This window comes from Loxodonta africana, chromosome 1 (assembly GCF_030014295.1).
Source record: "Loxodonta africana isolate mLoxAfr1 chromosome 1, mLoxAfr1.hap2, whole genome shotgun sequence".
NCBI classification, from domain to species: Eukaryota; Metazoa; Chordata; class Mammalia; order Proboscidea; family Elephantidae; genus Loxodonta; species Loxodonta africana.
In genome coordinates this window covers 104,854,771-104,865,995 of record NC_087342.1, presented here as the reverse complement: position 1 = coordinate 104,865,995, position 11,225 = coordinate 104,854,771, and the positions used below count along the sequence as shown (strand labels likewise).

Here is an 11,225-nt window from a genome sequence, read left to right as displayed (position 1 = left end):
ATATTAGCTGCCTTGAATGGGTAGATCTCTGAGTGCCTGAAAAGTGCAAAGAATGGGGGTGCCCGCCAACAGTCTGCTCCACTTCTGTCACACGTCACTGCAGGAAGAGGGGTTTAGGTTAGACCAGGGATAGGCAGGTCACTTGTCAGGAGCAATGAGTCCCAGATATGTGCGGAGCTGTCTGAGTTATCTAGTGCTGCTATAACAGAAATACCACTAGTGGGTGGCTTTAACAAACAGAAATTTATTCTCTCACAGTTTAGGAGGCTAAAAGTCTGAATTCAGGGTGCCAGCTCTAGGGGGAGGCTTTCTCTCTCTGTCCACTCTGGGGAAGGGCCATTCTCCTTGGTGACATTCATGTGGTGTGGCATCTCTCTTCCCCCATCTCTGCTTGCTTCTCTGTGCCTAATCTGCTTTTTATATCTCAAATATGGTTGGCTTAAAATACACCCTGATATGGCCTCTTAACATAACAAAGAAAACCCATTCCCAAATGAGATATAACCACACATATTTTGGGGGGACACAGTTCAATCCATAACAGGAACCATGCTGCACCACATGCCACTGAGGAGCCAGCAGGGAAATAGGAGGGGCTGGTGCAGTCACTTCCGAATAAATAAGCGTTTCCTCTGGATAAATGGGGAGCCCTTCCTTTGCCCCCTTTCTAGCCAACACCAGACTTGAGCAGAACCCCCCGAGGGTCTGAACACATGTGCACGCGCACAGCACGGCCAGTCACCCAGTCGTGATTTGGATCTGTACTGTCTCCCAAACATTCCGTCCTTGTCTCCACAGTAGGATTATAAACTTCTTGAAGGAATTGTTTTCTGTATTACTGGGGCCCTAGAAGGTGATCCCTAAAAATGTCTCAAAGTTCATAAAATTCTAAACCTAAGGGATACCCCCAAATGACACCTAAGAAAGCTCCTCCCCACATCACACAGCCCCCCACAGGCATACACATACACCACACAAAAGGCACCCCCAACTTCCCCACTCTCTTCATCTTCTTTTCCATGTGGAACCCCCCAACTCCTCTTTCATGACCAAAGTCAAGGGTCACCTCTGTGATGCTGCCTCTGAGTCAGACCCCCTCACAGTCCCCTCGGCTCCACCAGGAATCTGGCCACAACTTCTATGAGCATATTTTATTATAACAATGTTTGTCCATGTGTCTCTCCATCAGCCTGTGAGTTCCTTAAGGATAAGGACTGTCTCCTTCACTTTTGTACATCCAGCATCCAGCACTGGTACATAGTAGGTGCTCAATAAATGCTTGCTGAAGGGAAGAATGGATTGACACGACCACACAAGTAGGCTCCTGGCTCCTGGGGGCAGGATGTTTGTGCGATTGCCGGACAGGGAACGAGGCTGTAGGGGATCTAGGGGATCCCATCAGAGTCCTGGAAAAGCCCAGCTCTGCCCCCAAGCTTTCACATCTAGAAGTGCTTGGAACTGGAGAAGCCAGGTAGGGAAAGCTGGGTGAGGTGCCAGGAGGAGCAAAGGAGGGGAAACTACCACCAGCTGAGTCACCCAGAGGGTCCAGGAAACATCCTTCACTGTCCCCTGCTCTGGGCTCCCACCCCTACCCCTCTGCTGCCACCACCCTGCACCCCAAAGAGGCAAGCTGAGCTTCTGAGCAAAATTCTGCCTAGTATTAAAACAACAATGACACCAGGCACCACCACACTGCCCCCCTCCCACCTCCCAATACAGCAGCAGCCAGGCCTTGGCTCAGCCAGCTGCCTTGGCTGACCCGCTGCCAGCCCCCTCCTCATCCTGCTCGCCGTTCTGGAGCCGGCGCACTATGCCGGTAAGGTCCAGGCTGCGCGTCAGTGTGTCCAGGAGCATCTGGTCCTTCTGGACGCCCTCCATGAACTCCTCCAGGGAAAGCTCCCCTGGGGTAGAGAGAAAGGAGGTCATATGGGAGAGGTGTTCATAGTCTGCAGCCCGGGGTCCACAGCTGGATTCCTGCAAGGGGCCAGGACAGAGCCAACGACGGGGAAAGAGGCCTGTGAATGGAGCAGGCAGAGGGAGCCAGGACCCAAAGTCTGGTCCAAACAAACAAGAAAAAACCAAATTCAGTGCCGTCGAGTCAATTCCGACTCAGAGCTATGCTATAGGCAGAGTAGAACTGCCCCATAGGGTTTCCAAGGAGCAGCTGGTGGATTCGAACTACCAACCTTTCGGTTACCAGCCTAGCTCCACTGCAACACCAGGGCTCCAAAGTCTGGTCCAACCAAAGAACCCATTGCAGTCGAGTCAATTCTGACTCATAGTGACGCTATAGGACAGAGTAGAACTGCCCCATAAGGTTTCCAAGGAGTGACTAGTGGATTCGAACTGCTAACCTTTTGGTTGGCAGCCAAGCTCTTAATCTCTGCACCACCAGGGCTCCAAGTCTGGTCAAGGGAATCCCTAAAAGCCAACTCTGTAGGGCAGAGGCTGATGGAGACATAATAAGCAGAGGGTCCTCTGTGTGGCTGCCTTCCTTCCTGCCCTGGTGACCTCCCACCTCTGACAACCCCCACCCTTGGCAACCCTCCCTCTGGTGACTCCACATCCTTGGTTACCCCCACTCCAGGCCCCTCACCATCCCCATTGACGTCGATCTTGGAAAACACTAAATCTGTGAACTCTTCCGCACTCATGGTCGAGTCGCTGCAAGGGTTAATGGCTCGAATGGCCTAGAAGAGAAGAAAAAGCAGAAGTGAAGGGATCCATCCTAATTCTGCCTCAGGGGTGGGAGTGGGGGCAGGGAAAGCCTGCCCGGCTTCCAACAGTAGGGAGGAGAAGAGGCAAGGTGCCCGGGGCCTTAGAGCTGGGACGTAGGGTTGAGCTTCTACAGTTGCTTGGTATAAATAAGGAAACAGGCCTAGAGAGGGGAAAGGACGCAGCCCGGGTACCGCAGTTAGTGAGGGCCAGACCTGCCAACGGGACCCCCAATCCTGTCTCCTTCTGAGGCTGCAGTTTCACCTGTTAAAGACCCAACCCCCAGTTCTTAGCTCTGGGTCCTACCTGGAGCAGCTGCCCCCAAGCCTGGCCCGACCCTCTGCAGCTGCAGTTACCTGAATGATCGTGAGCAGCTCGTCGCGGTCTATACATCCATTGCCATCGACGTCGTACAGTTTGAAGTACCAGCGCAGCTTCTGTTCCACCTTTCCCTTCAAGACCAGGCTCAGCGCTGCCACATACTCCATGAAGTCGATGTAGCCGTCCTGGGCGAGGGGCGTGGTCTCTGTGAGTCCCGCCCTGGGCCCCCCCCACCACAACCCGAGCCCCGCCCCTGCCTGGCCCTGGGCTCCGCCCACCTCAACTTCCCCCTGTTTTTCCAACTTTTCTGAGCATCTACTACGTGTCTCATGCTATGATAGACTGTAAGGATTCAGAACGCCGTAAGATATAACCCTCTCCTGATGGGAGCCCCGTGTTGGGGAGCACAGGCTTGAATCCTGGCCTCCCTTCCTCAAAGCTGTGGGATCTGAGGCAGAAGACTTAATATGTGTCTGGCCTTGGATTTCCTCATCTATAATAGTTACAATAGCACCTACCTCATGGGCTTGTTGTAGGAGTAAATGAGTTCGTGTGTGTAAAGTACTCAGAACACTGCCTGGAACATACTATGCTCTCAATAAATGTTTGGTAGGCTCCCAAATAAATGTTATTACTACTACTAGCATTATTGTAAAGGAATCACTATGTTTTTATGATATATAGTCAGCAATAACACTCTTGCACATGACATAGTGGAATTAGAATAGGGAGCTTCTGAGGGAGATGATGACCAGCAGAGCCTTGGAGGAGCTGGCCATGAGGGAGGGTGGTACAGTATATTCATGCATTGGGGCCACAGTCCTCCAGAGGTTCATTGGGCCATCACTCTGCCCAGCCCTAGCAGCTCTGCTCAGGGGATCAGGGAAGCAGGAAATGCAGGACCTGACTCTATCAGAGCAGAGCTGGGGGAGGGGAGCCTGTGTCCTACAGAGAGGCTCAGAGCTGTAGGGAAAGTAGCACTTGGACTTGGATTCCAGCCCCTGTTCCTCTGCTTACTCACAGCCGTAACTGTGGAACTGGGAAGTGACCAAGAGGCAGATTTGGGGTCGGTATAAGGAATTCTTTAATGGGCAGAGTGCCCTACAGTGAAATGGCCAGACTGGTGCAATAATGAGCTCCCTGTCACTGAAAGCAGGCAAGTAGAGGCTGGAGCACTGCTTATTAGGAATATGGCAGAGGTTGAGAGGGACAGTCTCTGAGACCTCTTGGTTCAGTGCCAGTCTTCAACTGAGCAAGGCTGTAACCACTCTGAGCCCCACAATAGGAATCGTAGTGAACATCTGCATGGTGCTTTCCCAAGTTCAAGGGCTTTTACACACACACCTTAGCTCATTCAGCCCTTGCCCAACCCACCTCCTGGGGTTGTTGTCAGATTGGGCCACTATGCAACACTGCTTGGATAAGTAAGAAACCTGCTAAGGAAATTCTGGACAAGGTATGAGGATACTTTTGTCTTTCATTTTTTATCTGTCTATTTTTTTTTATATTGTCAGGAAGTTTTACAATGAGCTGTATTACTTTTGTAACTTGAAAAATGGATGGCTAAAAGGGCATTGCCCTTTTTTGGAAAAGGCTTTTGTGCCAGAAAGACTTGAGCCACCTCTCGTAAGAGATGTGACCTTGGACAAGTCACATGATGTTATTGAGCTTCTGTTTTCTCAGCTCTAAGATTGAAATGACAATACGTACTTTCAGGACTGTGGTGCGGATTAGCTTCAATAAAAATAAGAACAAAACTAACATTTTTTTGAGTGCTTCCGAGGCTGAGTGCTTTACTCTTTTAATTTCGCAGCAACTCCTGGAGGTGGATATTTCCCTCCCCATTTTCAGATGAAAAGGCTGAAATTGAGAGAGGTTAGGTCACACAGAAGGAGCCTTGGTGGTGCAGTGGCTAAGTGCTCGGCTGCTAACCTAAAAGCTGGTGGTTTGAGCCCACCAGCAGGTAATGAATGAAAAAGCCTTGCCTAGAAACTGGGTCTCCTAAGTCCTACACCAGCACACAAATGCACAAATGGAAGATTTACATTGATTTGTGTGCACCTGTGTGCACCTGGCAGCCAGGCACAGCCAACCTCAGGCACAATTTTGAAGTAAGCAAAGCATATGCTTTTCCCTCAGGTCACACTCCCCACTCACGCAGCTGTACCCCCAACCCTGCCCAGCCGGTGCAGTAGGTTAGGATATGAGTGACTTCTAGCTCAGGGGTTGGCGAACATTTCCCGTAAAGGGCCACATAGTAAGTATTACAGGCTCTGTGGGCCATATGCTCTCTTACTGCTACTCAACTCTGCCATTGCCGTGTGAAACAGCCACAGACCATACGTAAAGGAACGGGTGTCCTACGTTCTAATAAAACTTCGTTTATACTTAGGGAACACTGAACTTCCATTAAGTGTAATGGAAAAATTTGGAGAAGGATAGTGGTGACGGTTGTACAGCATGATGATTTTAACATGTAAAAAATGTTGAAATGGCAAATGTTTTCTTTTATAGACATACCCAACACAGTTAAACAAAACAAAAACTTTGTTTATAAGCTCAGGCCCACTGGCTGTAGTTTGTCCATCCCTGTTCTAACTCCTCTGCATTAAAACTTGCGGTCCTGTATTCCACTTCCCAGCCAGCTGGCCGTGCTGCCCTGTGCTAAGGACAGTGAGTCAAGGTGATGCTGCCCAAAGTGTGATTGTGTACTGTGGGAGTGTATGAGGTACTTTAGGTGTTCCAGGGCATTCTTTATTTTAATAATTACATATTTAAATTAATGTGTATTACAAAATGTATAACTAGCCCATAAAACTTGCTATTTCTCTTATACTCATTCATTCATACAACAAATATTATGGAATGTCTACCATGTTCCAGGCACTGTTTTAGGTACTGGGGACAGAGACAGACAGGAATCCCTGCTCTAATGCAGCTCCCATTCCAGCAGGGGGAGACAGACAATAAACATAATGGCTAAATGTTATTTAGTATAGTATGTTACAAGTTGTAGTCCATAGGGCTTTCATTCATTTATTTCATTCAGTGTTTTAGTTTGTTACACATAGGTCACCATGAGTTAGAGATGACTCAGTGGCAACTAACAACAACATAAGACCAAAACCAGTAGCTGTTGAATTGACTCCAATTCACTGCAACCCCATGTGTGTCAGAGTAGAACTGTGCTCCAAGGGTTTTCAGTGGCTGATTTTTTGGAAGGAGATCACCAGGTCTTTCTTCTTCCAAGAAACCTCTAGGTGGACTTGAACCTCTCACCTTTCAGTTAGCAGCCCAGGGCATTAACCATTTGTACCATCCAGGGGTGAGAGCCAGTCCTGTTTTAAATAGGGTGATGAGGGCAGGTGTTTGTGAGAAGGAAACACGTGAGCAGAGACTTACAAGGAGGGGGAAGGTGTGAGCCAAGCAGAGTTCTGGGGGAAGAGGGTCCCAGGCAGCACAAAGGCTCTAGATGGAGGAGGGTATGGAGGCCATATTGGGTAGAAGCAGGAGGTTGATTCACTTTCAATTGAAGAAAAGGATCAGGTTTGGGACAATATAGGTGGTACTTAGGTGTGAAAAAAATTGAAGAGATGCATATGAATTACTCAGGTTAGGCAAATGCAAAGTTTATGGGTTGCCCCTCCCTAGCATCTGTGTGATTTTAGGGGGCTTGCTGGAGACGTGTCTTGACCCAAAGAATGGGTTTCCTTGACAGCGAGAGGATAAGATATTTCCAAGTGTATTTGGAGGCAAGGTGGCAGAGCTCAACCATCAACTCCTCCCCGTCCTGTTAAGGAGTGTTGCATTTCTGGAGCATTTTGTGGGTTCAGCGTGATGACTCTATCCTTCCTGGTCTCCATATTACGGACTCCAATACTCTGCTCCCCGGTGCCTCCTTCAGGAAAGCCCTCAAGCACGAGGATGATGCCCTTGAGCCTGGGACTCAAAGCCCATAATCTGCTTTGGCCCCTTGACCTCAAATATTAGTGAGCTTTAAATAGCTCCTGAACTTACTGGACAGGTCGAGAGTGGAAGACTCCCCAAGACCATTGTCCTGAGATACTCGTTAAATCTTGAACTGAAACAAGCCCCTGAACTCACCTTTTAGCTAAATAACAGATTGGCCCACAAAAATAAGAATATCACCCGTGAATACTGTATTCCTTTAAAAAATCATCTACATGAGACCAAACAGTCAACAAGTACTTTAAAACAAAGATGAGAAGATTTGGGCGCAGGGAAACTAGATTAATGGAAACAGAGCAACCAGAATAGAAATAATGAGAATGTTCACAGATCGTGAAGGAGGTAACCAATGTCACTGAACAATTTGTGTAGAAGTCCTTGAATGGGAAATTAAACTGGTGTGTAAACCTTCACCAGAATCACAATAAAATCTCATTTGCCACTACTGCTGATAAATGAATGGCCTCTAAGCCTAGCTTTCCCTCTTAGCCCTGTGGTGTTTGGAGGGTCTGGGCAGTGAGGGGAGCCTCTCCCAGCTGCGGTGGGCACGAGGTGGTACTTCATCCCTTCCTCACCCTTCCAACTGGAGGCCACAGTGGGGGCCCACGGGGCGGGGGGGGACAGGGTTTGTCGGTTTTTCCTCCACTACTACTTCTTAACTAAATTGCTCCAAACAAATGGAAAATTTGCTATTAAAAATCAACAAACACTGAATTGTACATGTAGAAATTGTTGAATTGGTGTATGTTCACAAATTAACTAATTCAACTCACAAAAAGAAAAGGTTCTACTCTGACACACATGAGAAAAAGAAGAAAACGAATAAACATCTTGGCCAATACTTCCAACACCCATGACAGGTCCCAGTGTAAGCTGAGGCTGAGAGGGGAGCAATGGGCTCAGGGTCACCTAGCTGATAAAAGCCAGAGGCCCAAACTCACAATCCCCAATTGCCCTTTCTGCATCACTTCTTGCTTACCAGCAGTCATCGCCTAATAAGTCCAGTGACAGATGCAAGTAGACCACTGCGTGGACCTTCATACTTACTTGAGAGAAAAGATGAAACTGAGTCACTGGGTATTATGGAGTTGGAGTAGCCTGGATTCCCCAGTGACCAGACAACCCTGCCTGTCCCCAGTTCCTGAGTCCACATTACAACCTGGGTGACCCAGGTAACATGGGCCTGCTCACCCCAAGCTAGTGGGGGCTGAAAATTCATCACCCTGCTTTCACTCCTCTCTACCCCTCCACCGCCACCTTTAGCATCCTGTGAGCATAAAACACTCTGGACAAAAGTACCTCATACAGGGGGTTTGGGGACCATGGTTTCATGGGACATCTAGGTCAACTGGCATAACAAAATGTATTAAGAAAACGTTCTGCGTCCCACTTTGGTGAGAGGTGTCTGGGGTCTTAAATGCTAGCAAGCAGCCATCTAAGGTTAATCAATTGGTCTCGCCCACCTGGAGCAAAGGAGAATGAAGAACACCAAAGATACAACGTAAATATGAGGCCAAGAGACAGAAAGGGCCACATAAACCAGAGGCTACCTCAGCCTGAGACCAGAAGAACTAGATGGTGCCCGGCTACCACTGATCACTGCCCTGACAGGGAACACAACAGGGAACCCCTGACGGAGCAGGAGAACAGTGGGATGCAGATCTCAAATTCTCATAAAAAGTCCAGGCTTCATGGTCTGACTGAGACTAGAGGGACCCTGGAGGTCATGGTCCCTGGACCCTTTGTAAGCCCAAGACTGGAACCATTTCCAAAGCCAACTCTCCAGACAGGGATTGGACTGGACTATAAAATAAATAATGATACTGGTGAGGATTGAGTTTCTTGGCTCAAGTAGACACATGAGACTATGAGGGCGACTCCTGTCTGGAGTCGAGATGAGAAGGAAGAGGGAGACAGGAGCTGGCTGAATGGACATGGGGAATACAGGGAGGAGAGGAGGAATGTGCTGTTTCGTTACAGGGAGAGCAGCTAGGAGTACATAGCAAGGTGTGTATAACTTTTTGTATAAGAGACCAACTTGATTTATAAACTTTCACTTAAAGTACAATAAATTAATTAAATTTTTAAAAAGTACCTCATAGAGTGCGAAGCACATAGTAGGTTCTCAATGACTCTTTTGTAAGTATCCATTTGTTTTGGAGTAAACCGAGATGTACGTGTGGACGAGGCAGAGGAAGCCATTACACTCAGTCTCTGACAACACTGATTTGTGGATCTCTCTGTCTTCCCTTGGAATCCCTGGGTGGTGTGAACAGTTAACTCATTCGGCTGCTAACGGAAAGGTCGGAGGTTCAAGTCTACCCAAATGTGCCTCAGAAGAAAGGCCTGGCAACCTACTTCTGAAAAAGCAACAATGAAAACTCTATGGAGCACAGTTCTGCTCTGAAACACATGGGATCATCGTGAGTCAGAGCCTACTTAACGGCAACTTCTTTTTTTCTTCTGTTTTCCCCTAGAAAGTAGGGGCAGGGACAAGGCCTGGTTCATTTCTGAATCCCCAGTGCCTGATACACAGTGGGGGGTCAACAAACATTGTTGTTGTGTGCTGTCGAGTCGATTTTGACTCACAGGGACCCCATGTGACAAAGTAGAACTGCCCCATAGGGTCTCCTAGGCTATAATATTTACAGGAGCAGATTAACAGGTCTTTTCTCCCACGGAGTGGCTGGTGGGTTAGGACCCCTGACCTTTTGGTTAGCAGCTGAGTGCTTAACCAGGGCTCCTTCAACAAACATGAGATAAAATTGAATCATGCCTAATGTCGAAATTCGACCTTCCAAATAAACAAATACAGTAACTGTATAAATGATGTCTCTTCTTCAGTGGGCACTTCCGTTCTCTACCTGCTTCTCTGGCCACCCCCTCCAACTTCCCCCAGGCTCTGCTCACCTTGTTAAAGTCAAAAGTCTCAAACATCTGTTCCACATACTGGCTGGACGACGGGCTCAGGTTCTTGAGGCCAAAGAACTGGCGGAACTCATAGAGGGTAAGCTGGCCCGAGGGGCACTCGGTCATGAACTTTTTGTACCACTGGTGGCACTCGGTGCTGCTCAGCTCCTCCACCGTCTTCCCCTCCATCACGTTGCCCATTGCCCAGGTCCTTGAGAGGCTGACGCCCAAGATATATAGGTCCTTCTCCTGGCTGCTCCCTGCAAAATGGCGTCTTGGCCTTCAAAGACTCAGATCTGAGCAAAGAAGGGCCTAAGGAATCAGACTGTGCAGAGAAATGTCTGAAGAAGGTGAGCAGAGAGGGGAAGGCAATGGAGGGCTGTGCAACCCCACACCCAAATCCAGGGGATGCAGGAGAACTGGTGTTAAAAAGTCCCCACTAAATCTTTGACAGCCAATGGGACTGCACCTTAGGGGAGAGGAGTGAAAATAGAACAAAGCTTAAAAGAAGAGAGGCCTGGGATTAGGGCCTTTAGCTGGCAGGTGAGAGGATTTTCTTACCCAGTTTGCAATCTCCTAATCTCTTCTTAAAGAGTCCTCATGGCGCAGAGGTTAAGAGCTTGGCTACTAACCAAAAGGTTGGTGGTTTGAACCCACCAGCTGCTCTGCAGGGGAATGATGTGGCAGTCAGCTTCTGTAAAGACTGTTGCTGTTGTTTTCGTAGTAAGATGCTGTCAAGTCAGTTCCGACTCACAGCAACCCTATGTACACTGCCCAGTCCTGTGCCATCCTCACAATCATTGTTGTGTTTGAGCCCATTGTTGGAACCACTGTGTCAATCCATTTTGTGGAGGGTCTTCTTCTTTTTCGCTAACCCTCTAATTTACCAAGCATGATGTCCTTCTCCAGAGACTGGTCCCTCCTGATTTCATGTCCAAAGTACATGAGACAAAGTCTCACCACCCTTGGTTCTAAAGAACATTCTGGCTGTATTTCTTCCAAGATAAACTTATTCATTCTTCTGGCAGTCTGTGGTATATTCAATATTCTTTGCCAACACCATAATTCAAATGCATCAGTTCTTCAGTCTTCCTTACTTATTGTCCAGGTTTCACATGCATATGAGGCGATTGAAAACACCACGGCTTGGGTCAGGTGCACCTTAGTCCTCAGAGCAACACCTTTGCTTTTCAACACTTTAAAGAGGTCTTTTGCAGCAGATTTACCCAATGCAATATGTCATTTGATTTCTCGACTGCTGCTTTCATGGCGTTGATTGTGGATCCAAGTAAAATGAAATCCTTGACAAC

At 48.1% G+C, this 11,225-nt stretch overlaps 1 protein-coding gene across 1 annotated transcript; it reads right to left on the bottom strand.

Annotated features, from left to right (window-relative positions):
- Positions 1-1,737: 1,737 nt before the first annotated feature.
- GUCA1A (guanylate cyclase activator 1A) lies at positions 1,738-10,116 on the bottom strand. Its single transcript, XM_003403915.3, has 4 exons — positions 9,916-10,116; positions 3,072-3,221; positions 2,597-2,690; positions 1,738-1,901 (listed from the first exon to the last, which is right to left on the bottom strand). The coding sequence occupies exons 1-4, from the start codon at positions 10,114-10,116 to the stop codon at positions 1,738-1,740; spliced, it is 609 nt and encodes a 202-aa protein (XP_003403963.1).
- Positions 10,117-11,225: the final 1,109 nt, after the last annotated feature.

Bases quoted from the DNA above. Each gene is read 5' to 3' on its own strand.
- GUCA1A (XM_003403915.3), bottom strand. From the start codon at position 10,116: ATGGGCAACGTGATGGAGGGGAAGACGGTGGAGGAGCTGAGCAGCACC. The intron at 3,222-9,915 runs GTGAGCAGAGCC...CCCCTCGCCCAG, and splicing joins AGACTTTTGACTTTAACAAG to GACGGCTACATCGACTTCAT. The intron at 1,902-2,596 runs GTGAGGGGCCTG...TCTCTACCCCAG, and splicing joins GATCGACGTCAATGGGGATG to GGGAGCTTTCCCTGGAGGAG.